Genomic DNA, 28,000 nt, shown 5'->3' with positions numbered 1-28,000 from the left:
ACACACACACACACACACACTCACAGCTGTCTCACACACACACACACACACACACTCACAGCTGTCTCTCTCACACACACACACACACACACACACACACTCACAGCTGTCTCAAACACACACACACACACACACACACACACACTTTATATCCGTCTCACACACTCACAGCTGTCTCACACACACTGCTGTCTTACACACACACACACACACCTCATATCTGTCTCACACACTCACAGCTGTCTCTCTCTCACACACACACACACACACCTCATATCTGTCTCACACACTCACAGCTGTCTCACACACACCTCATATCTGTCTCACACACTCACAGCTGTCTCACACACACACCTCATATCTGTCTCACACACTCACAGCTGTCTCACACACACACCTCATATCTGTCTCACACACTCACAGCTGTCTCACACACACCTCATATCTGTCTCACACACTCACAGCTGTCTCACACACACCCCATATCTGTCTCACACACTCACTGCTGTCTCACACACACACCTCATATCTGTCTCACACACTCACTGCTGTCTCACACACACCTCATATCTGTCTCACACACTCACAGCTGTCTCACACACACACACACACACACACCTCATATCTGTCTCACACACACTGCTGTCTTACACACACAAACACCTCATATCTGTCTCACACACTCACACCTGTCTCACACACACACACACACACACACACACACACCTCATATCTGTCTCACACACTCAGCTGTCTCTCACACACACACACACACACACACACACACACTCACAGCTGTCTCACACACACACTCATAGTTTTCTCTGTCTCTCACACACACACTCACTTATCACACACTGTCTCACACACTCAAAGCTGTCTCACACACACACACACACACACTCACAGCTGTCTCTCTCTCACACACACACACACACACACACACACACACACACACACACACACACACACTAACAGCTGTCTCACACACACATACACACACACACACACACACACACACACACACACACTCATAGCTGTCTCTCACACACACACTGACAGCTGTCTCACACACACACACACACACACTCACTTATCTCACTCACACTTACAGCTGTCTCACACACACATACACACACTCGTACACTCTCTCACCGTCACGCTCTGTCTGTGTCTCTTGGCTTTGCGCACGTTGCTGATGAATCTTCGGCCCATCTTCTTTGCATACCAAACGGAGACGAACATGACGTCAGAACCGCGGGATTACATCACACACACACACAGTCACACCGACTCCGAAACAAACCGAATCAGTCAGAGTCCTAGAGGGAGATTTCAGAGAGAATCCACCAGCCACTGACAGATGCTGAGAGATGATGATGCTGATGAAGGTGATGGTGAAGATGAGGATGAAGGTGATGATGACAACAGTTCCAGTGTGTCAATGTCGTTTCATCTTCTGCTTCATCCCGAATCACGAGAGCAAAATGAGCTGAGAGATGCACAGAAATGAGCTACAGACGCGCTCGAGGAGCTTCATCCTGCTGCCGCGAGAGCGACTCACTTACACACACACACACACACTCACAGTGTCTCTCACGCGCGCTCTCTCGCTCTCTCTCTCCCAGAATTTTCATAGGAAACCATGATGCAGATTAAAGAATAGAATAGAAAAGAGATGCCGTACCGTAAGTGATTTTTGAGACACTACGCAAAATCAAGAAAAACATTCAATAAAGGGTTACATCACATAACGTGCTCTCTCTCTCTCTCTCTCTCTCTCTCTCTCTCTCTCTCTCTCTCTCTCTCTCTCTCTCACTGGAATAAAAAAAACATGAAGTGGTCCTGTTGCTATGGAGACCAACATCCCTTCCATCACTATGGCGATATTTGTGCTGGTGTGAGAGCAGGATAGGGAGATGGAGAACAAGCTGTCTGTCTGTTCACCTGGACTCACATCTGGACTAACATACCTGTGCTGACAGAAATCTGACGAGCGTCTGACTTTAAGCATGACGTCGCACAGCAACTTTAACCGACCAACTACCACCCACTTACAAAGGAACACGATCTGACTGACAGCTAACGTAACCAATCAGAGAAAGAACTGACGTTTAGAGGCGGCTCCATCTCAAACCACACTCAGAAAACTCAGACACATAATGTGATCAAATGCAGTGACTAGTTCTCCCTCTGCAATGTCTGCAGGAAAGATTGGAGCTGGCGCGTGTTTTGTTCCCAAATGCAGGATGTAAGCGACCCAAACTTAGGGCGTTTTCACACCTGAAGGTCCGCACCAAAGTTCATGTTTTGATACATTTTATACATTCAGTAAATTTTGGTTTGGTTTCACATTGCAACTATGCGAGCGCACTAAAGAACTTTACATGGCATACTTGCGTCCTGTCGTCATCATCTATGTGGGCTGCATCTTGACATCGATTGGTTTGTAACACGTCAGCGTGTTGTCAATTCGGTGGGTAACTTTGACAAGAATGAATGAACAGACGCATATTGTTGCCACTGTACTGTTATTATTACACATTACTCATGTTATTATGAGCTGCTGTGGAAAACACTGGATCAAGAGCTGCTCACTTGTAAATGAACACAACAGTGCAGCGCTTCACTCTGAAACGAGCATCAAACTATATATTCATATAGTTATAAATACAGATCATGCAGTGCTGTCAGAAGTTACAGCATCCATGCATGAAATACATGTTCTTTTGAGAAAAAACATACCGGTACTATGTTTTTTTTCTCAAAAGAACAAGTTGGTGGATCTTCTCCTAATTTTAAAGTACACCCTTTTTGAGACATATCCTTTCATGCAAGGTGTAATAAAAGCTGTTTGTGGATGTAAAAGGTCTGCAAAGTTTCAAAGATTAAAGTGCAGATAAATGGATTTTTTGTCTCCTAAAAGAAAGAAGTGATTCTGAACTGAAACGAGTCGTCAGTAATTAAGTCTCACTTCCGCTGAGTCTACGTAGGTTTGTTACTCATTTGCATAATGCCCGCCTCTGGTCTTGATTGGCTGAACAGCGTCTCTTTGCTCCGCCCTCAAACACTGTAGTTTATCTGAGACTGGAAGAGTTTGGTTCGTGTTGTTCGTGTCGAGAAGACGCTGTTTCTGCTGAAAAAGCAAATCCACTTTGATGAGATTGATACGGTAAAACCCACGCCATCGTTACTGTTCGTATCACTGTGATCAAGAGTTTCAGATCACTGAGATTCAGATATGATAATGAGCGTTTGCTTTCTGACCAATCAGAGCAGAGCAGCTCTCAGAGAGGTGGGGATTAGAGAGACTGAATCTTTATCGAAGCGTTTCAGACACTGAGAGGAAAGAGCTGATGCTGCAGTGGAGATTATGAGAGAATTAAAGTGTTTTTTTTTTTACCTTGGATGTATGAGAACCTGGAACAAATGTGGTTGTTTCACAACTCTAAAACAACATTAGGAACTTTTAAAATAGTATAATGGGGCACTTTAAAAACTTGTGTGTCACCCTGGAATAGCCTATTTGACAATGGGCTTAGAATACATTAAAAAGTGCAGAAAAGTTGATTGTGACTCACACTGATGTCGACGACTATAGAGTATGGTAAGAGTATGGTAAGAGTATGAGCTTACCAGAGTGGAGGTGGCGTAGTACGGCGCGTGGCCACTGGGGAGCAACACTGGCTGCAACACACACAACAGCAGGACTAGTTACAGGAGAGGACGGGTAGTTACATAACTGAGACTGACGCGACACTGGACTGAAATGTGAGACATCATTCAGAGTGTTAGTGTGCTGTTCTATATGAACATTCTGCATTTATTCGAAATAAAAATTGTAGTAAAGTGACCCCTTATATGATGACATCACAAATGTGAGCCCAGCAGCAAGGAAGAGCATGCGGTCATGGCTACTATTGCTCCTTTATTTAAGTTGTTTTGAAGGCACTTTCGGTATGTAGATGTAGCTATATTATCATTCCTATGCATATTAAATTGTTATATCTCATATCCCAGATGTAAATTTAGTTTTCTTTGTTTCGTGAATTGCCCAATCTGTTTCTGATATAGTTGATGATAACTATATGTAATGTAAAAGCCTTTGTTATGCTTATGCGAACATGTCATTGACTCTGACAAGGCGTTTGAGATAAAGGGCAGAGCAATAAATGAAAATCTTCGGTGACCAACTTCAAGTTTCTAACTCCACGGCTAGCCCATAAGGTGATCTTCTTCCAAGTCTGGATCACGGAGGCAAGCATCTGATGCATCATGTTCGTCACGGCGCTCACGAGGCTCATCGGCTGTAACCACAGCTGCTGTAATGGCTAAAGCAGAGGCTGAAGCGGCTAAAGCAGAAATAGTGTTTGCTAAGAAAGAAAGTGAACTTAAAATACAACAAGCACAGCTTGAGGCATCACTAGAGACTTTAAGGCTGCTAAAAAGCCATTCAAGCAAAAGCAGAGGCTTTAGAAACAGCTGCAGAGCAAGAAAGTAGAGAGAATTCGAGTGTAATAGACCTACCTATAGAGGATACAACAGGATAGTGGATAGTGCTATAGATTCACAAATGCCAGCGCTGGATGGGCCGTTTTATGATAACGGAGGCATAAACGTTTCAGAAGTGCAACAACCACAGACTACTGAATCCTACTACTGAGGGCCAGTGTGGTTTTTATGCCATACAACCCAAGTCTCAGCCTGTGGATGCAGAGTGTGTGCAGTACCCTACCATTTCGCAATCCAAGGATGTACAGTTTACACGACCGGCTCAGCATGAGGCGTACTACAGGTCACCTCGAGATGTGCATCACCCACGATCTGCACCATTTCCAGGCAGTGAGGAAAGGAGCGGAGACAGAAGCGTGCCACTCGGCTATTATCAGACTCAGTCAGCTACACCTTTACAAGCTGGACAGTATCAAGGTAATCAAGGTAATCTGTACGCAAATAATCAAATGTCTGATGTCGTCAAGTTTATCGCTAGACATGAATTAGTGTCTACTGGCCTTACGCAGTTTAACAAACATCCAGAGACTTTCAGAGCATCCTTCATAAATGCCACTAAAGACCTTAACCTCTCACCTAGCGAGGAGATGGATTTGCTAGTAAAATGGCTGGGGTGTGAGTCAGCTGAGCATGCAAGACGGATCAGAGCTGTGCACATTAACCATCCGTTACAAGGGCTCACTCTGATTTGGGACATACTTTATGAAACATATGGCTCACCGGAAATGGTAGAAAGTGCTCTATTTGCTAAACTGGAGAGCTTCCCAAAAATAGCAAACAGAGACAGTCACAGACTGTGCAAGCTGGGAGATTTGCTCATGGACATCCAAGCAGCTAAGCAGGGTGGTGATCTAATGGGTCTTTCCTATCTAGACACACCACGGGGAGTAAATCCGGTAATTCAGAAATTGCCATTCAGCTTACAAGAGAAGTGGCTCACAGTGGGATCTAAGTAGAAAGAGGACTGCAGAGTTTCCTTTCCACCCTTCAATTTCTTAGTAGACTTTGTGTGTCAGCAAGCTAAAATGCACAACAAACCAAGTTTCTTTCTTACAGCTGTACAGGAAGAAACTCGCAAACCAAACAGACAGTTAAACAAATCTGTTTTTCCCAGAGCTGTCATCACATACAAGACCCAGGTCTCCTCTGAGAATTCATCAGCTGCCAGTGAACTCAAAAATAAGGTAAATCCAGCAAAACAGTGCTTTCTACACAATAAGCCTCACTCTCTGTTCAGATTTTGAGGATTCAAGATGAAACCTATGGAAGAGAGAAAGTCATTGATCAAACAACAAGGCATATGCTTTAAATGTTGCAGCTCCATATTCCACATGGCAAAGAACTGTGATCAGGATGTTAAGTGTTCAGAATGTGGCAGCGTTACCCACATGGCTGCGCTCCATCCAGGCCCAGCACCATGAATGAAAGAACCACAATTCCTGACATCGGAGGATCACGAAGTGAGTGAGGACGTACCTGTGGAATCTGAGGTTTCCTCAGCTTGTACCAAGGTATGTGGAGACAGTTAACTTCCACACTCATGCTCCAAGGTATGTCTCGTGAAAGTATTTCCTGAAGGCCACCAAGAAAAGGCAGTCAAAACGTGTGTGATACTAGATGATCAAAGCAACAGATCACTCGCAAGATCAGAAATCTTCGATCTGTTTGGCATAACAGAGTGTAACGTAGCCCACACTCTCAAAACATGCGCAGGCACAGTCGAAACAGGAGGCAGGCTAGCACGAGGCTTTTGAGTGGAAACCTTTGAAGCTTAGTCTTACCCTTACCAGTGCTACTTGAGTGTAACGAAATTCCAGACAATCGCTCTGAAATCCCCACTCCAGAAGTAGTTAGTAACCACAGGCACCTAAAACATCTTGCAAGGTACATTCCAGAGCCCGATCATCATGTTCCCATTCTTCTCCTGTTAGGCAGAGATATGATCAGAGTCCACAAAGCCCATAAGCAAGTGAATGGGCCACCAAATGCTCCCTTTGCGCAAAAGTTGGACTTCGGGTGGGTAATCATTGGAGACATGTGCCTCGGGAAAGTTCATAAACCGACTTTCATCCAAACTTATCACACCAACATTATGGAGAACGGTCAGTCTACATACTTTCACCCATGTCCTAACAACTACACTGTAAAGGATAGATCCCAAAGCGAGTCACTCACCAAGTCCCTTATCAAGGAGCGGACTCAAAGACTAGCAAAATGGGATGTATTTCAGAGAACAAAAGATGCAGCCAAGGCAATATCTGCCAAACAATCGTCCACAAGCTGTGGAAAGCTTCAATTCACTTCTCCGGAAGAAGCCTGAGATGAAAAAAGACTTTGTAGCCTTCATGGAGAGGCTATTCCAAAATGATCATGCAGAAATAGCTCCTTCAGTTGATCCCAATGAACAGAGTTGGTATCTACCTTCTTTTGCCGTGTACCATCCAAAAAAGCCATCCCAGATCCGAGTGGTCTTTGACTCGAGAGCTCAATCCAAAGGTGCATCACTGAACAAGGTTCTCTTGACGGCCTGACCTCAACAACAGTCTCCTCGGTGTCCTCATGCGGTTTCGCAAAGAGCCTGTCGCCTTCATGGTAGATATAGATTGGAGGTTGGATTGCTCCTGATCGATTGCTCCTGTCTGCTTCGCTGCCTGCTGTGAGTTTGTTTGCTTCGGTGCTGTAAGCTCCGTCTTAGCCTCGTATTTCTTTGTTTTGAACCATCATTTACTACAATTTCTAGTTGTTTATACTACTAAAAACAGCTTACCCAACATCTCAGATTAACCTGACATCGCTAGCTTCCGTTACTACTAGCACAACACGCTAGTAATTTGCTAGCTAGCCTGTTAATGCGCCACCCATGCGCTCAGCTATTTTTTATTTATTTTTCTCTCGCGCGCTTGTGCCTTTGAGTTCATAAAAAGCTCAGGTGAGTAAGAATCAGTCAACAAACACGGTGAGTAATGTCTTGTCCTGTTATTGTCACCTGCACTTCATGTCACATGTTTAGCATAGCCTTCTCTGTCGGCAATATAGAATTTATATGTGATGAATGCAAGGAGACATCTTCTGACAGAGAAGATTTCAGAACTAGAGACACGCATCCAAACTTTAATTGAGGATAGTAAGAGTGCTAGAGTTTTAGATACTGCTTTGGATGCGCCTAGCATAGTGAACTCTTTACATGATTCGGTTCCAGCTGAAGTAGAGCCCATGCAGCAGGGCAAATGGGTGACAGTGAGGGATCGCTCTAGTCGCGGATCAAAAAACCACTCTTCCGTTCCGATTACCATAACAAATCGATTTGCCCCGCTCAGTGAAACACCCACTGAGAATCCTGTTGATTGTGCCCTAGTTATTGGCGATTCTATGACACGGAACGTTAAAATACAGACACCAGCCACCATAGTCACATGTTTGCCGGGAGCCAGAGCGCCTGACATCAAAGCAAATTTAAAAGTGCTGGCTAATGCTAATCGTAAATTCTCTAAGATCATTATTCACGTCGGCACTAATGATGTTCGACTCCACCAGTCGGAGATCACAAAAATTAATATTAAAGAGGTGTGTGAACTCGCAAGTACGATGTCAGGCACTGTAATTTGCTCTGGCCCCCTTCCTGTTCGCAGGAGTGATGAGATAGTTAGTAGATTGTGTTCACTGAATCGCTGGCTGTCTAAGTGGTGTCCGCTTAATAATATAGAATTCATAGACAAGTTTTTGGGGCAAACCTGACCTGTTGAAAAGAGATGGTATTCATCCCTCCTGGGATGGTGCTGCTCTTCTCTCTAGTAATATGGCTCATAGTCTTAGAGCTCAAACATGACAGTCTGGGCCTCAGGTCAGGAAGCAGACAGACTGGCTAAACCGACCGTCTGCTAGCGGCCTCGCGTCACCCAGGTCAGATAAATCCCATCACATAGAGCCCTTTCACCTAGATATCATCATATAGAGACTGTGTCTGTTCCCTGAATTTGGAAATCCGAAAAACGTCCAAACCCATCTAAGGTTAAAAATTTAATTGTTGTTCAACAAATAAAAAACAGCTATAATACAGATGAGCAAATGCTAAAGCTTGGGTTGCTGAATATTCGATCCCTTACTCAAAAAGCACTCATTGTTAATGATATGATTTCAGATAATAACCTAGATGTGCTGTGTTTGACAGAAACCTGGCGAAAACCAAATGATTACATTACTTTAAATGAGTCCACCCCACAAGATTACTGTTATAAACATGAGCCTCGTCTGAAACGCAAAGGGGGAGGAGTTGCTGTAATTTATAGTAATATTTTCAAAACCACTAAGAAATCAAGTTTTACATAATATACTTCTTTTGAAGTGTTGGTGCTTAATGTAAAATATATAGTGTAAACGATAAATCACGTTTGAGATTTGTGCTGGCTACTGTATACAGGCCACCAGGGCACCATACAGACTTTATCAAAGAATTTGCGGACTTTCTATCAGAATTAATATTGACTGCAGATAAAGTACTAATTGTTGGTGATTTTAATATACACATCGATAATGAAAAAGATGCATTGGGTTTGGCATTTAAAGACATTGTAAACTCAATTAGAGTTAGACAACATGTGTCAGGACCTACTCATCGTCGTAATCATACTCTAGATCTAATATTATCACATGGAATAAATGTTGATGCCATTGAAATTCTGCAGCAGAGCGATGACATCTCAGATCATTATCTAGTCTCGTGTAAACTTCATTTAGCCAAGGCTGCAAAGCCGACTCCGTGTTACAAATATGTTAGACCTATCACTTCTGCTACTAAAAATTGCTTTATTAATAATCTTCCTGATCAGTTTCATCATCTCAGCATTCCGGATAGCTTAGAAGAACTCGATATTGCGACAGAAACTTTTAACTCTCTCTTTTCCAGCACTTTAGACACAGTTGCTCCGTTGCGCTTAAAGAAGATTAAAGAAAATAGTCCAACGCCATGGTACAACGAGCACACTCAGGCCCTTTAAGCGCAACGGAGCAACTGTGTCTAAAGTGCTGGAAAAGAAAGAGTTAAGAGTTTCTGTCGCAATATCGAGTTCTTCTAAGCTATCCGGGATGCTGAGATGATGAAACTAAATCAGGAAGATTATTAATAAAGCAATCTTTAGTGGCAGAAGTGATAGGTCTAACATATTTATAACACGGAGTCGGCTTTGCAGCCTTGGCTAAATTAAGTTTACAAGAAACTAGGTAATGATCTGAGATGTCATCGCTCTGCTGCAGAATTTCAACGGCATCAACATCTATTCCGTGTGATAATATTAGATCTAGAGTATGATTACGACGATGAGTAGGTCCTGACACGTGTTGTCTAACTCCAATTGAATTTACAATGTCTTTAAATGCCAAACCCAATGCATCTTTTTCGTTGTCCACATGTATATTAAAATCACCAACAATTAGTACTTTATCTGCAGCCAGTACTAACTCTGATAGAAAATCAGCAAATTCTTTGATAAAGTCTGTATGGTGCCCTGGTGGCCTGTATACAGTAGCCAGCACAAATCTCAAACGTGATTTATCATTTACACTAGATAATGTTACATTAAGCACCAACACTTCAAAAGAATTATATTCAAAACAAGACGTCTCAGTAATTCTGAAGATATTACTATAAATTACAGCAACACCACCCCCTTTGCGTTTCAGACGAGGCTCGTGTTTATAACAGTAATCTTGTGGGGTGGACTCATTTAAAGTAATATAATTGTCTGGTTTTAGCCAGGTTTCTGTCAAACACAGCACATCTAGGTTATTATCTGTAATCATATCATTAACAATAAGTGCTTTTGAAGTAAGGGATCGAATATTCAGCAACCCGAGCTTTATCATTTGCTCATCCATATTATATCTGTTTTTTATTTGTTGAACATCAATTAAATTTTTACCCTTGAATGGGTTTATGAGTTTTTTGTATTTCCTAATTCGGGGAACAGACACAGTCTCTATATGATGATAGCTAGGTGAAAGAGGCTCTATGTGATGGGATTTATCTGACCTTGGTGACGCGAGGCCGCTAGCAGACGGTCGGTTTAGCCAGTCTGTCTGCTTCCTGACCTGAGCCCCAGATTGTCATGTTTGAGCTCTAAGACTATGTGCCATATTACTAGAGAGAAGAGCAGCACCATCCCAGGAGGGATGAATACCATCTCTTTTCAACAGGTCAGGTTTGCCCCAAAAACTTGTCTATGAATTCTATATTATTAAGCGGACACCACTTAGACAGCCAGCGATTCAGTGAACACAATCTACTAACTATCTCATCACTCCTGCGAACAGGAAGGGGGCCAGAGCAAATTACAGTGCCTGACATCGTACTTGCAAGTTCACACACCTCTTTAATGTTGATTTTTGTGATCTCCGACTGGCGGAGTCCAACATCATTAGTGCCGACGTGAATAATAATAATAATAGAGAATTTACGATTAGCATTAGCCAGCACTTGCCATAACAATGGCATTATGTGAGGTAAGAGCATAATCCAGCTGATGTTGCAACATGACCAGTAGCTCCAACCAAATTGCAGATCACTATCTGGTTCAGTGGACCAGAATTCTTGCATCATCCAAAAACAGATACTTTCCCTGGAGAACCCTTCGCACTTGTTGATCCTGATCGACTGAACGCTTTTCGGACTGGAGCCGTCTGATCTGAGCTGTTGGAAAGCTGATTCATATTGCACGCTCTTATAAGCAAGGTCAAATCGACACCCCTCAGGCATGCAAAGGATGGCACTGTTGCAAACTTCCTCTTAGTGCTGACACAATACTTCAGAGCCCAGAAGTTGTCATACGAGCAGCACAACAGGAAACTTTTGCTGACGAGTTGCAGTGCCTCAAATGGAATGAACCACTTCCCAAAACTAGCACACTTCTAAAACTAGTTCCCTTCATTGATCAAAGCGGACTGCTGAGGGTAGGAGGTCGTCTGGTCAAAGCAGATCTAGGTTCTGAAGAAAAGGGGCCCCTCATCAAACCGGGTAGGAACCATGTAGCATTACTTCTAACACAACACGTTCATGAGCAAACGCATCATCAGGGTCGTCATTTCACAGAGGGAGCGATAAGATCTGCCGGCTACTGGATAATAGGAGGCAAAAGACGTGTGAACAGTCTCATCCATTCCTGTTGTATGCTGACTCAGGAGGGGCTGCGAGACTCAAAAGATGGCAGATCTGCCCGCCGACAGGCTCAGCAATAGAGCTTCCCTTCACACATGTGGGATTAGATGTGTTTGGCCCCTGGTCAGTGTCTGCTCGTAGGACAAGAGGCGGCTATGCAGAAAGCAAAAGATGGGCGGTGCTGTTCACATGTCTAAGTGTCAGAGCCATTCATATAGAAGTGATTGAGTCCCTAGATACCTCCAGTTTTATTAATGCTTTAAGGAGGTTTCTGGCAATCCGGGGTCCAGTGAAACGGATTCGCTCTGATAGAGGGACCAATTTTATTTATAGCTTGTAAAGACCTGCAAATTCCTTCCAATGTTGATGAAAAGGCGGTGAAACAATTCTTGTCAGATCACAGCTGCATATGGACTTTCAACCCTCCACATTCGTCGCACATGGGGGGTGCATGGGAAAGGATGATTGGTATTGCTCGTAGGATTTTGGACTCCATGCTTCTTCAGATGTCATCCTCTAAACTCACACACGAGGTACTCTCCACCTTCATGGCTGAAGTTACTGCCATTATAAACAACAGACCACTGATACCTGTGTCTACTGATCCAACAGATCCTTTCATCCTAACACCTGCCACATTACTTACCCAAAAGACTGGTCCTAGCTCAGTTCCACCTGGGAACTTTGGAAAGCCTGATCTGTACAAACAACAGTGGCGTACTGTGCAAAAGCCTCGCAAACACTTTCTGGGACAGATGGCGTAAACAGTACCTTTCAACCCTACAACATCGACGAAAAGGGCAACACCAACAGCCCAACGTTTCCAAAGGATGCATAGTTCTGCTCAAGGACTCTCAGTCAAAACGGAAACTTGGCCTCTGGGCATCATAACGGAAACTTACCCCAGCCAAGATGGGCGAGTTCGAAAAGTACAAGTAAAAATCTTTGGGAAAGATGGACCCAAACTGTTTCTGAGACCTATTAAAGAGATAGTACTCCTCCTTCATGAAGATTCGGAAAAGACCGTTCATGTTTAAACTCAAGTAAAAAGGTTTGGTATTCCCCGAATACTAGACGGGGAGAGTGCTGTTCTATATGAAAATTCTGCATTTATTCAATATAAAAGTTGTAGTGAAGCGACCCCTTCTGCTCAAGGTTGGGTATTGCATATAATATTGTTAAAGTACTTATATGATGACATCACAAATGTGAGCCCAGCAGCAAGGAAGAGCATGCGGTCATGGCTACTATTGCTCCTTTATTTAAGTTGTTTTGAAGGCACTTTCGGTATGTAGATGTAGCTATATTATAATTCCTATGCATATTTAATTGTTATATCTTATATACCAGATGTAAATTTAGTTTTCTTTGTTTCGTGAATTGCCCAATCTGTTTCTGATATAGCTGATGCTAACTATATGCGATATAAAAGCCTTTGTTGTGCTTATGCGAACATGTAATTGACTCAGTACATTTAGGATTCTGTATTTTGTATTTTTACAGTTTTACGTTATTCCTTGGGCAGCAGTAAACCTTGGAAACAATCCCTGAGTCTGTTGTCTTTGGGAGGCGTTATCTGACTGCATACTCAAGCAAGGCGTTTGAGATAAAGGGCAGAACAGTTAGACTGGAGAGACGAGACACACATGAGGACAGACGGGTCTGAGAGAGAGAGAGAGAGAGAGAGAGACAGAGAGACGGGTCATATTCACTCAACTATGGGTTAACTAAGTTAGTTGACCAGCCTCAGCTGCTTATTCACTGGATCTGTCCAGTGTCCTGACAACAGCTAACAGGCTTGAATTTCAGTCATTAAAGTTTTATGAATTCCATTGATTAGATGCTTTTTTATTATTAACAATTAATTTAACCTTTAAACACAGAATTTCTGAATAAAATAAAACCGATCTCGCCGGGCCCCTGAGGACCAATCACACCACAGCTCAACCACCGACTGTAAGAAAGAAGACGCTAACACACTCCCATCATGAGCAGGACTCTTACCTTGGCAGGGGACATGTGCATCTGGGGCGTGTAACCGTGGATACCGTCGATGTGGGCGTGGCCAGCGTCACTGAGGTGGAGCATCTCAGCAGACTTGTCTGCAGTCAGGTGGGCGGGGCTGTGCTGCAGGGGCGGAGTCTCCTCGTCATGGTAACGGTACTTCTGCAGAGACACAAGGCCAGTTCACTCCGAGAAAGATAGCGATAGTTTGAAAAATCTTTCTAAATGTGAAAGAATAGTGAAGTCCACACCGCAACTATAACGACTCAAAGGAACGATATCTTTGGAATCACTTTCAGAACAATTTTTCCAGCTGATGAACGATAAAAACATTGACAGCCGATCAGAATCCATCCTGCTATAAAGAGCTGGAGCATTTAAAGCATTTAAAAAAAAAACGTTTGTACACTTGTGTCCAGACAAAGAAACACGGACAACAGTGGGGATTTTAAAAGGCTGTCTATGTAGTAAATGTATCTTATTAGTGGAATATTAAACAAAATATAGTAACACAGCTGTGGTGCGCGAGCTGATAAGAGAAAAGCGCGCAGTGGCACAGACGCGCGAGCTGGTCGAGCACACCCCTTTAAACTGACATCCGACTGAACTACAAACTTTCCACTGACGTCTATGGCAAATAAAGTAAAACCATGATGTAGCTTATTATTTACGTTAACTTACGAGAGAGAGAGAGAGAGAGAGAGAGAGAGAGCACTTCTGTTCTGTTGAATGCTCTTGATTGCTGATCGTTACTCAGCACGTGTTATTTGGATTAAAACTAAATCGTTTATGTAAGTAAAACATGAACTGTAACCTGATTTATGTATAATGAGTGATTCCCTACATTATTACAGGACGTGTGAAGTTCAAGAAGTTCCATGAACGCAAACATTCAAAGCGCGCGCCCCGAAAACCAGTGCGCGAATACTGAAGTGAACTGCCTTTCTTGCTTGTTGTACTGACGAATTGAAGCGAACATAGACAGTATATTTAAATGAGGGTCGGTGCGTTCGGTCTTAAAGGGGCAGCAGTCTAATAAACCTGCTGCTGTGTTTTAATGCTAATCAAACAAAGCACAAATAAATCACTCACTGCTCTTGACCAAATAGGCTACCTTTTGTAACTTTACAAAAAGATCCATCTATATTTAATTTATTCAGTAATGAATCTGCAGTGTTTTGTTTTGTTTTGTTTTTTTTACATTTGATTAATTATTGTAGTTTTTGTTGTAGTTTCAAAATTGGAATAAAGAATTGATATTTCACTGGTGTCTAAACATCTGCACCGCTGACCCGATCCTCAGCGCTGAGCTCTGCTGGAGCTGTACTGTTAAATGAAGATAAAATATGATAGAGCAATAGTATGAAGAGTGAAAGCAACAGAAGCTCATTCAATGCATTTTAGCAGGCTTAATTAAGCATGTAAATAACTGAAGGAAATATTTATTTGATGAACAAATTAAGCCAACTAATATGATTTATATTCTTTTGGTTTCTCTGCCAATAGATTTAAAAATTATAAATGCAGTGAAAATACAGGTATCGGTTATACGGACTCGTTCTGGAAAAAGTGGTATCGGTGCATCCCTAGTTATTATAATTATCATTATAATTATCATTATAGTTATTGTTATAGTTATCATTATAGTTATCATTGTTGTTATCATTCTTAGTGTGAACAGGCCTTTAGCGTGTTTCTGATTGAAACGGACATAAACGACAGACACTCAATAAATAAACGCCGTCAAGAGTCACCTTTCAAATCCATGGTCACATTTTTTAAATATTTGTATGAATATCGTGATCTTGTGCTTTCTGTGATCTTAGAATCGGTTTGATCTGAAGGCTTCTGTTACTCTAGTAGACAAAAATAAACTGTGTGTGTGAATTACTTTACATTTACATAACCGTGGAGTAAAAGCATCTTCACACACTCCTGCATCAACACCCCAAATACTGACAAATATAAGTTAAACACAATACACTGATCATTTAATAATCTAAATCATAAAGGCACGAGTGTACTGAGCTCAGCTCATCAATAACAATATAAAGCCCTTACCTAATATTTAATATGCAATCTAATTTTAATGTTATATTTATATTCATGTTGGTTTAACATGTTTTTTAAGTAAAAAATACTTTCAATTAAAAAAAAAAGAAAGTTTGACGGTAACGATTCTAAACAGTAACAATTAAGAAAATGTAATAGCTTGAATACATAAATATAATAAATAAAATATACACTAAAAATAGTAAAAATAAAAATATAATAAAATATAAAAATATTATAGTAGATATAATAGAATTATAATAATATTACCCGTCTGAATGACCTGAAAACCTCTGCACTGATCTGTCAAAAACACATCAAATGAAGGACAGGGTCCTTCTCTGACATCACTTCCTGTTAGATGGACTTCCTGTCACAAAACAATGGCTTCCTGCATTTTATAAAACACTAATTTTGCTTTTCAAATATGAAACACACTCTCTCTCTCACACACATACACACACACACACACACACACACACACACACACACACAGACATATACACACTCTCTCTCTCTCTCTCTCTCACACACACACACACACACACACACACACACACACACACACACACACACACTCTCTCTCTCTCACACACAGACATATACACACTCTCTCTCTCTCTCTCTCACACACACACACACACACACACACACACACACACACTCTCTCACACACACACACACACACACACACACACACTCTCTCTCTCTCACACACACAGACATACACACACACACACACACACACACACTTTCGCACACATACACATACTCTCACACACACACACTCACTCTCTCTCTCTCACACACACACACACTCTCACAGACTCTCTCTCTCACATACACACTCACACACTCTCACAGACTCTCTCTCTCTCTCTCTCACACACACACACACACTCTCTCTCTCTCACACACACACACACACACACACACACTCTCTCTCTCTCGCACACACACATACACACACTCTCTCTCTCACACACACACACACACACACACACACACACACACACACTCACTCACTCACTCTCTCACACACACACACACACACACACACACACTCTCTCTCTCGCACACACACACACACACACTCTCGCACACACACACACACACACACACACACACACACACACTCTCACAGACTCTCTCTCTCACATACACACTCACACACTCTCACAGACTCTCTCTCTCACACACACACACACACACATTCGCTCACTCTCTCTCACACACACACACACTTTTGTGACCGGCCAGACGGGGGCGACACAGAGCTGCTCAGTATTCCACTCAGCGCCCACTGCAGAGCTGATGAAGATGATGTCATCAAAGAGGGACGACACTCCAATCAGACCCTCAACACGCTGCTTTCATGCATTCTGTGTACATACAAGCGTTCATGAGATGCAACACACACACACTACAACATCAATGTGTTAATCTGTTCCACTAATAATATTATTCCTGAGAGCAGAAACACACCAGAATCACCTGAATATGAATCTAAAGTTCATAACCGTCATAAACTCACTCAAGTGTGTGTGTGTGTGTGTGTGTGTGTGTGTGTGTGTGTGTGTCTGTGTGTTTCCCACGCTCGCTCTCTCTCTCATTCAATGCACGATGCTAGTCCGGTCGCCATGGAAACTGGCTCTGATAGCATGGTTGCATAGCAACTGACATCACCAGGAACACAGAAATAAAGATGAAAGAGAAACAAATGACGATCTTCAGATTTATGAATGTGTGAGTGTGTGTGTGTGTGTGTGTGTGTGTGTGTGTGTGTGTGTGTGTGTAACTGCAGGATTTAAGCTGAACTCTGCAGCACTAAACCACCTAGTTAGTGTTGTATTAATTTGATTCCTGAAGAGTGAAACACTGTGAAGCTTTCAGAAGATTTGATTGAGCGGCATGTTAACTTCTGACACAGCCAATCATGTGGGTTTGGGGGCGGGGCTATTTGTTTACTGACCAATGAAGTGTGTGAATTGAGTGATCAGGAAACATGTTTCAATCAGCATTATTGCGGTTCAACTTAAAGAGACACTAATGATGCAGAAATACCCAATTCACCTTTAAAACGACACAACTGATTAGCTGATCTTGATCCTAAAAAAATGTACTTTCACACACAGAGTCTTCTGAGTCTATTTACCTCAAGACAAATACAAAGTTCTGTCATGAAACTCTAGATGGCGCAGGCTGATCGGTCCTTAACTCGATCTGCTCGCAATCACATCATTCTCTATAGGGCACAGCTGATTGGTTCCTGCTGTATCAGCAGCCAATGAGCTCGCTGCTCAACCTTCAAATACTGGTCAGCATTTGCTGTAGCAGTTGCAGCGCTTCAGAACCCCTCCACCTCCCCCAGCTCCACCTGTGTAGACCTGCTACAGGTAACTCATGAGCGCTTCAGAACCCCTCCACCTCCCCCAGCTCCACATGTGTAGACCTGCTACAGGTAACTCATGAGCGCTTCAGAACCCCTCCACCTCCCCCAGCTCCACATGTGTAGACCTGCTACGAGTAACTCATGAGCGCTTCAGAACCCCTCCACCTCCCCCAGCTCCACCTGTGTAGATCTGCTACGAGTAACTCATGAGCGCTTCAGAACCCCTCCACCTCCCCCAGCTCCACCTGTGTAGACCTGCTACGAGTAACTCATGAGCGCTTCAGAACCCCTCCACCTCCCCCAGCTCCACCTGTGTAGACCTGCTATGGGTAACTCATGAGCGCTTCAGAACCCCTCCACCTCCCCCAGCTCCACCTGTGTAGACCTGCTATGGGTAACTCATGAGCGCTTCAGAACCCCTCCACCTCCCCCAGCTCCACCTGTGTAGATCTGCTATGGGTAACTCATGAGCGCTTCAGAACCCCTCCACCTCCCCCAGCTCCACCTGTGTAGACCTGCTACGAGTAACTCATGAGCGCTTCAGAACCCCTCCACCTCCCCCAGCTCCACCTGTGTAGACCTGCTATGGGTAACTCATGAGCGCTTCAGAACCCCTCCACCTCCCCCAGCTCCACCTGTGTAGACCTGCTATGGGTAACTCATGAGCGCTTCAGAACCCCTCCACCTCCCCCAGCTCCACCTGTGTAGATCTGCTATGGGTAACTCATGAGCGCTTCAGAACCCCTCCACCTCCCCCAGCTCCACCTGTGTAGACCTGCTACGAGTAACTCATGAGCGCTTCAGAACCCCTCCACCTCCCCCAGCTCCACCTGTGTAGACCTGCTATGGGTAACTCATGAGCGCTTCAGAACCCCTCCACCTCCCCCAGCTCCACCTGTGTAGACCTGCTATGGGTAACTCATGAGCGCTTCAGAACCCCTCCACCTCCCCCAGCTCCACCTGTGTAGATCTGCTACGGGTAACTCATGAGCGCTTCAGAACCCCTCCACCTCCCCCAGCTCCACCTGTGTAGACCTGCTACAGGTAACTCATGAGCGCTTCAGAACCCCTCCACCTCCCCCAGCTCCACCTGTGTAGATCTGCTACAGGTAACTCAAGAGCGCTTCAGAACCCCTCCACCTCCCCCAGCTCCACCTGTGTAGACCTGCTATGGGTAACTCATGAGCGCTTCAGAACCCCTCCACCTCCCCCAGCTCCACCTGTGTAGACCTGCTACGAGTAACTCATGAGCGCTTCAGAACCCCTCCACCTCCCCCAGCTCCACCTGTGTAGACCTGCTATGGGTAACTCATGAGCGCTTCAGAACCCCTCCACCTCCCCCAGCTCCACCTGTGTAGACCTGCTATGGGTAACTCATGAGCGCTTCAGAACCCCTCCACCTCCCCCAGCTCCACCTGTGTAGATCTGCTACAGGTAACTCAAGAGCGCTTCAGAACCCCTCCACCTCCCCCAGCTCCACCTGTGTAGACCTGCTATGGGTAACTCATGAGCGCTTCAGAACCCCTCCACCTCCCCCAGCTCCACCTGTGTAGACCTGCTACGAGTAACTCATGAGCGCTTCAGAACCCCTCCACCTCCCCCAGCTCCACCTGTGTAGACCTGCTACGGGTAACTCATGAGCGCTTCAGAACCCCTCCACCTCCCCCAGCTCCACCTGTATAGATCTGCTACGGGTAACTCATGAGCGCTTCAGAACCCCTCCACCTCCCCCAGCTCCACCTGTATAGATCTGCTACGGGTAACTCATGAGCGCTTCAGAACCCCTCCACCTCCCCCAGCTCCACCTGTATAGATCTGCTACGGGTAACTCATGAGCGCTTCAGAACCCCTCCACCTCCCCCAGCTCCACCTGTGTAGATCTGCTACGAGTAACTCATGAGCGCTTCAGAACCCCTCCACCTCCCCCAGCTCCACATGTGTAGATCTGCTACAGGTAACTCATGAGCGCTTCAGAACCCCTCCACCTCCCCCAGCTCCACCTGTGTAGATCTGCTACGAGTAACTCATGAGCGCTTCAGAACCCCTCCACCTCCCCCAGCTCCACATGTGTAGATCTGCTACAGGTAACTCATGAGCGCTTCAGAACCCCTCCACCTCCCCCAGCTCCACCTGTATAGATCTGCTACGGGTAACTCATGAGCGCTTCAGAACCCCTCCACCTCCCCCAGCTCCACATGTGTAGACCTGCTACAGGTAACTCATGAGCGCTTCAGAACCCCTCCACCTCCCCCAGCTCCACATGTGTAGATCTGCTACAGGTAACTCATGAGCGCTTCAGAACCCCTCCACCTCCCCCAGCTCCACATGTGTAGACCTGCTACGAGTAACTCATGAGCGCTTCAGAACCCCTCCACCTCCCCCAGCTCCACCTGTGTAGACCTGCTATGGGTAACTCATGAGCGCTTCAGAACCCCTCCACCTCCCCCAGCTCCACCTGTGTAGACCTGCTATGGGTAACTCATGAGCGCTTCAGAACCCCTCCACCTCCCCCAGCTCCACCTGTGTAGATCTGCTACGGGTAACTCATGAGCGCTTCAGAACCCCTCCACCTCCCCCAGCTCCACCTGTGTAGACCTGCTACGAGTAACTCATGAGCGCTTCAGAACCCCTCCACCTCCCCCAGCTCCACCTGTGTAGACCTGCTATGGGTAACTCATGAGCGCTTCAGAACCCCTCCACCTCCCCCAGCTCCACCTGTGTAGATCTGCTATGGGTAACTCATGAGCGCTTCAGAACCCCTCCACCTCCCCCAGCTCCACCTGTGTAGACCTGCTACGAGTAACTCATGAGCGCTTCAGAACCCCTCCACCTCCCCCAGCTCCACCTGTGTAGACCTGCTATGGGTAACTCATGAGCGCTTCAGAACCCCTCCACCTCCCCCAGCTCCACCTGTGTAGACCTGCTATGGGTAACTCATGAGCGCTTCAGAACCCCTCCACCTCCCCCAGCTCCACCTGTGTAGATCTGCTACGGGTAACTCATGAGCGCTTCAGAACCCCTCCACCTCCCCCAGCTCCACCTGTGTAGACCTGCTACAGGTAACTCATGAGCGCTTCAGAACCCCTCCACCTCCCCCAGCTCCACCTGTGTAGATCTGCTACAGGTAACTCAAGAGCGCTTCAGAACCCCTCCACCTCCCCCAGTTCCACCTGTGTAGACCTGCTATGGGTAACTCATGAGCGCTTCAGAACCCCTCCACCTCCCCCAGCTCCACCTGTGTAGACCTGCTACGAGTAACTCATGAGCGCTTCAGAACCCCTCCACCTCCCCCAGCTCCACCTGTGTAGACCTGCTATGGGTAACTCATGAGCGCTTCAGAACCCCTCCACCTCCCCCAGCTCCACCTGTATAGATCTGCTACGGGTAACTCATGAGTGCTTCAGAACCCCTCCACCTCCCCCAGCTCCACCTGTGTAGACCTGCTATGGGTAACTCATGAGCGCTTCAGAACCCCTCCACCTCCCCCAGCTCCACCTGTATAGATCTGCTACGGGTAACTCATGAGCGCTTCAGAACCCCTCCACCTCCCCCAGCTCCACCTGTGTAGATCTGCTATGAGTAACTCATGAGCGCTTCAGAACCCCTCCACCTCCCCCAGCTCCACCTGTGTAGACCTGCTATGGGTAACTCATGAGCGCTTCAGAACCACTCCACCTCCCCCAGCTCCACATGTGTAGACCTGCTACGAGTAACTCATGAGCGCTTCAGAACCCCTCCACCTCCCCCAGCTCCACCTGTGTAGATCTGCTACGGGTAACTCATGAGTGCTTCAGAACCCCTCCACCTCCCCCAGCTCCACCTGTGTAGACCTGCTATGGGTAACTCATGAGCGCTTCAGAACCCCTCCACCTCCCCCAGCTCCACCTGTGTAGATCTGCTACGAGTAACTCATGAGCGCTTCAGAACCCCTCCACCTCCCCCAGCTCCACCTGTGTAGATCTGCTACGGGTAACTCATGAGCGCTTCAGAACCCCTCCACCTCCCCCAGCTCCACCTGTGTAGACCTGCTATGGGTAACTCATGAGCGCTTCAGAACCCCTCCACCTCCCCCAGCTCCACCTGTGTAGATCTGCTACGAGTAACTCATGAGCGCTTCAGAACCCCTCCACCTCCCCCAGCTCCACCTGTGTAGACCTGCTACGGGTAACTCATGAGTGCTTCAGAACCCCTCCACCTCCCCCAGCTCCACCTGTGTAGACCTGCTACAGGTAACTCATGAGTGCTTCAGAACCCCTCCACCTGTGTAGATCTGCTACGGGTAACTCATGAGCGCTTCAGAACCCCTCCACCTCCCCCAGCTCCACCTGTGTAGACCTGCTACGGGTAACTCATGAGTGCTTCAGAACCCCTCCACCTCCCCCAGCTCCACCTGTGTAGACCTGCTACAGGTAACTCATGAGTGCTTCAGAACCCCTCCACCTCCCCCAGCTCCACCTGTGTAGATCTGCTACGGGTAACTCATGAGTGCTTCAGAACCCCTCCACCTCCCCCAGCTCCACCTGTGTAGACCTGCTACGGGTAACTCATGAGCGCTTCAGAACCCCTCCACCTCCCCCAGCTCCACCTGTATAGATCTGCTACGAGTAACTCATGAGCGCTTCAGAACCCCTCCACCTCCCCCAGCTCCACCTGTATAGATCTGCTACGAGTAACTCATGAGCGCTTCAGAACCCCTCCACCTCCCCCAGCTCCACCTGTATAGATCTGCTACGGGTAACTCATGAGTGCTTCAGAACCCCTCCACCTCCCCCAGCTCCACCTGTGTAGACCTGCTACGGGTAACTCATGAGTGCTTCAGAACCCCTCCACCTCCCCCAGCTCCACCTGTGTAGACCTGCTACGGGTAACTCATGAGCGCTTCAGAACCCCTCCACCTCCCCCAGCTCCACCTGTGTAGATCTGCTACGGTAACTCATGAGCGCTTCAGAACCCCTCCACCTCCCCCAGCTCCACCTGTGTAGATCTGCTACGGGTAACTCATGAGCGCTTCAGAACCCCTCCACCTCCCCCAGCTCCACCTGTGTAGATCTGCTACGAGTAACTCATGAGCGCTTCAGAACCCCTCCACCTCCCCCAGCTCCACCTGTGTAGATCTGCTACGGGTAACTCATGAGCGCTTCAGAACCCCTCCACCTCCCCCAGCTCCACCTGTATAGATCTGCTACGGGTAACTCATGAGCGCTTCAGAACCCCTCCACCTCCCCCAGCTCCACCTGTGTAGACCTGCTACGGGTAACTCATGAGCGCTTCAGAACCCCTCCACCTCCCCCAGCTCCACCTGTGTAGATCTGCTACGGGTAACTCATGAGCGCTTCAGAACCCCTCCACCTCCCCCAGCTCCACCTGTGTAGATCTGCTACGAGGTAACTCATGAGCGCTTCAGAACCCCTCCACCTCCCCAGCTCCACCTGTATAGATCTGCTACGGGTAACTCATGAGCGCTTCAGAACCCCTCCACCTCCCCCAGCTCCACCTGTATAGATCTGCTACGAGTAACTCATGAGCGCTTCAGAACCCCTCCACCTCCCCCAGCTCCACCTGTGTAGATCTGCTACGGGTAACTCATGAGCGCTTCAGAACCCCTCCACCTCCCCCAGCTCCACCTGTATAGATCTGCTACGAGTAACTCATGAGCGCTTCAGAACCCCTCCACCTCCCCCAGCTCCACCTGTGTAGATCTGCTATCTGCTACGGGTAACTCATGAGCGCTTCAGAACCCCTCCACCTCCCCCAGCTCCACCTGTATAGATCTGCTACGAGTAACTCATGAGCGCTTCAGAACCCCTCCACCTCCCCCAGCTCCACCTGTGTAGATCTGCTATGGGTAACTCATGAGCGCTTCAGAACCCCTCCACCTCCCCCAGCTCCACCTGTGTAGATCTGTACTGGTAACTCATGAGCGCTTCAGAACCCCTCCACCTCCCCCAGCTCCACCTGTATAGATCTGCTACGAGTAACTCATGAGCGCTTCAGAACCCCTCCACCTCCCCCAGCTCCACCTGTATAGATCTGCTACGAGTAACTCATGAGCGCTTCAGAACCCCTCCACCTCCCCCAGCTCCACATGTGTAGACCTGCTACAGGTAACTCATGAGCGCTTCAGAACCCCTCCACCTCCCCCAGCTCCACATGTGTAGACCTGCTATGGGTAACTCATGAGCGCTTCAGAACCCCTCCACCTCCCCCAGCTCCACCTGTATAGATCTGCTACGGGTAACTCATGAGCGCTTCAGAACCCCTCCACCTCCCCCAGCTCCACCTGTATAGATCTGCTACGGGTAACTCATGAGCGCTTCAGAACCCCTCCACCTCCCCCAGCTCCACCTGTATAGATCTGCTACGGGTAACTGTGCTATATCGTTCAGCAGCAGCATGTCTCAGTCACTCACAGCAGCGCGTCGTCTATGAATAGGCAGTAGCAAGTCCTGTACCTGCTCTAAAGCAGCAGCAATAACCAACAGCAGCATAAAAATATAACAAATGCACAATAGACAATAGAAAATATGTGTATGTACAGGTGTGTTATGTATAAATGTAAGGGAATGTGAATAAGAGGTATGGTGTGCTAAATATCACATCTAGTTTTGAGTTTTGTTTGATGTTTTCCCATTGTCATGCTCCTGGTTTAGACATGTGCTCCCCTTGTCATGTGTCCCATGTTGTCATTGGGTAATTGTCTTGATTATGTTCACAAAAGTGAGCAAAACAAACAGAGACTTGACTTGACTTGACTTGACTTGACTTGACTTGACTTGACTAGACTAGACTAACATAAACATGGAACTCACCGACAATGGTTAAAACTTAATATTAGACAAAGACGCATGTCAAACAGGAGAGCTTAAATACACAGACTACTAATGACTAGACAAGACACACCTTGAACACTTTGGATTATTGTAATAAACTGCAGTTGGGTTCCGCAAACTTGCCATCAGTGACTTCTGTTACACTAAATAAATATGAGTATAAATAGTGTTCTGTATTGCATGTGTGTATTACCTAGTGGGGGCATTAACTGTTAATGTTCATGAGAAGAAACTGTTCTTCTGCCTGGTCGTTCTGGTGCTCAGTGCTCTGTGGTGCCGACCAGACGGCAACAGCTCAAAGAGGAAGTGGCCTGAGTGTGAGGAGTCCAGAGGGATTTTGCCAGCACTTTTACTAACTCTGGATGAGTACAGATCTTGGAGAGTGGTGAGGGGTGTACCAGTGAATCACTCAGATTCACCAGTGATTCTTTATTCTAAAGCTGCTATAAAGCCAAAACACTTTACTTTAATTTCCTATTATCAATGTAAAGCTGCTTTGGAACAGTCTACATTGTTAAAAGCGCTATATAATTAAATGAAGATGACTCAGCAGTTCGGACCCCACTGAGATGTGGGGTGCCCAGGAACCTGATTGAATCACTGAAGCCGCAGTGCTGTGGGAATAATGCTGGGGGGTTTCTCCTAAAGTCCAAGATCATCTCCAGTATTTTGAGCGTGTTAAGCTCCAGGTTGTTATGACTGCACCAGAAAGCCAGCTCTTTAACCTCCTGTCTGACTCATCACCGTCCTGGATGAGGCCAATGAGTATGGTGTTGTCTGCTAACTTCAGGAGCTTGACAGAGGGGTCTGTGGAGGAGCAGTCGTTGGTGTAGAGGGAAAGAGCAGTGGTGAGAGAGAGCACACCCGGGGGCCGCCAGTGCTGATCACGCGGGTGCTGGGTGAGAGTTTCCCAGCCTCACTCACTGCTGCCTGTCTGTGAGGAAGCTGGAGATCCACTGACAGATGGACGAGAGAGCTGGGTTAGTTTGGGCAGGAGGAGGTTTGAGATGGTGGTGTTGATGGCCGAGCTGAAGTACACAAACAGGTTCCTCAAATAAGTCCCTGGTTTGTCCAGATGTTACAAGATGTAGTGTAGTCCAATGTTCACTCTTACCCCTTTTCCAACAAGGCAGTGCTGGTGCCGGTTCGGAGCCGGTGCCTACTCGCGAACCAGTTCTTTGTGTTTCGACAGCCAAAGAACCGGTTCTTGGCCAGGAAAATTGGTTCCAAAGCGGCACCAACTGTTTGCTGGACTAGAACCGTTCTTTTACCACGTCATGCTTACGTCGGGGGCTGGGGGCGGGGTTATTGTCGGACTTCTTCTCGAACGTAACCTCCGTCTATATCCAGACGCGCAGCACAAATGTGTTCTAAACGTCTTCTTCTGACCCCAATATAAGATCGCAAAGCCAGGAGAAACATTGTAGTCCGAGAAAGACGATGTAGTCCGCCATTGTAATTGTTATGGTCGAAGTTGGCGTTTCTGGGAAAGCTAAGACGTATGGCAACGTACACAGTGACGTAACGACATTGTTCACTGGGCTCTCTAGTCAGTGGAAAAACAAACAGGTTCTGAGAAGGTTCGCAAGTTGAACCAACTTTTAACCAGCACCAGTTCCGAACCAGTTCTTTTTTGGTGGAAAAGGGGTATCTGTAAGCAAACTGAAGAGGATCCAGTGCTGTCCTTCAGGGTAGGCCAACACCAGTGTTTCAAATGAGTTCATGACCACAGATGTCAAAGCAACAGGTCTGTAGTCATTCAGTCCTGTGATTGTGGGTTTCTTTGGGATGGGGATGATGGTGGAGCGTTGGAAGCAGGAAGGAACTTCGCACAGCTCCAGTGATCTGTTGAAGATGTTAGTGAAGATGAAGGCCAGCTGGACAGCACAGGTTTGTAGAGAGGCTGGTGAAAAAGGCATCTGGGCCTGGTGCTTTCCTTGCCTTCTGTTTCCCGGAAGACCCGACACACATCTTCTTCACAGACCTGAAGTGTAGGAGGGGGAGAGTGGTTGATCTGGAGGTGTTGATGGGTGTATGGAGAGAAGGTCAGAACGGGTGTGGGGTGTGTGAGACAAGGTTTTTCAACTCATTCAGGTCACAGTGCTGGGGGATGGTGTCTTGTAGGTAGTAATGTCTTTCAAGACTTTCCACATTGATGCAGGGTCATTGGCTGAAAACTAATTTCTCAGCTTTTCAGAATAGTACCTCTTAGCCACTCTTATCTCCTTTGTCAGTGTGTTATTTGGCCCGCTTAAACAAGACTCTGTCCCCATTCCTGTAGGCACAGAAAGTGCACTCGAAGCAGGCTTGTAAATCCAGCTTTGCTTTATTGGTCCATCTCTTTACAGTCTGAACTACAGTTTTAGCTGATTTCAGTTTCTGCTTGAGTCGTCCTGAATCCCCCGCCGGCTGCTCATTGGCTGCAGCATCTTTTTTGTTTCTTTTTTTGAAGCTCTACAAAGATACTGTAGGCGCGAATTTAGAAATGCATTGATAAGCTAATTTTCATTCATTCGTTTCGTTGACATGGCTGGTGTACCAGAACCCCAACACGCCGCTAAAAAGCAAAAACGTCTCTGCCAGCCAGTCGTAAAGGAGTGATTGATTGTAAACGAGTGATTGATTGTAAACGAGTGATTGATTGTAAACGAGTGATTGATTGGTCGCGGCACTGTGTGCAAAAATAAATACTTCAGCCTAATGTCTGAGGTCGGGTTACACAAAGCAAATCATCTACACAATTATTTAGTTTTCTTATTTAATGACCGACAATTTAGTTGTATTAATAATTTTGGCGTAAGGCTTATTAGCGTTAGGCTATAGCCTGAAAGGTCTGATTTACGCACTGTTACAACAGTCATTGTTGTTGTTTTTCTTCCCATAATGACATTTCAGTTCATGATTTTAATGTTGTTGTTTTTTGTTGCAGAATAAAGACTAATGACAGACTGTTGATCTTGAATCTTTTTTTGGAATAAAAATATATTTGGTTCAGGTTTGAAATGCATTATCTTTTATTATAGGCTATGTAGTCTAATATCATAGTAGGACTAGCATAGTAGC

The 28,000-nt window shown here is 46.1% G+C and overlaps 1 protein-coding gene across 9 annotated transcripts in view; it reads right to left on the bottom strand.

Moving 5' to 3' along the window:
• Positions 1–28,000, bottom strand: part of dlg4b (discs, large homolog 4b) — a 69,116-nt gene that overhangs the window by 29,069 nt on the left and 12,047 nt on the right. For 4 of the 9 annotated variants that reach the window (XM_079848353.1, XM_079848354.1, XM_079848352.1 and 1 more), the window contains 2 exons: positions 13,664–13,825; positions 3,637–3,687 (listed from right to left, as the gene is read on the bottom strand). In XM_079848353.1, the coding sequence (XP_079704479.1) occupies positions 3,637–3,687; positions 13,664–13,825 (213 nt within the window). Of the gene's footprint in view, positions 1–1,155; positions 1,219–1,687; positions 1,756–1,973; positions 1,993–3,636; positions 3,688–13,663; positions 13,826–28,000 lie in introns of those variants that run through there. The other 5 variants (XM_079848356.1, XM_079848358.1, XM_079848355.1 and 2 more) reach the window with 5 other exon arrangements.

Source organism: Squalius cephalus (assembly GCF_949319135.1).
Source record: "Squalius cephalus genome assembly, chromosome: 18".
Lineage (NCBI taxonomy): Eukaryota > Metazoa > Chordata > Actinopteri > Cypriniformes > Leuciscidae > Squalius > Squalius cephalus.
This window is presented reverse-complemented; position numbering and strand designations above follow the sequence as displayed.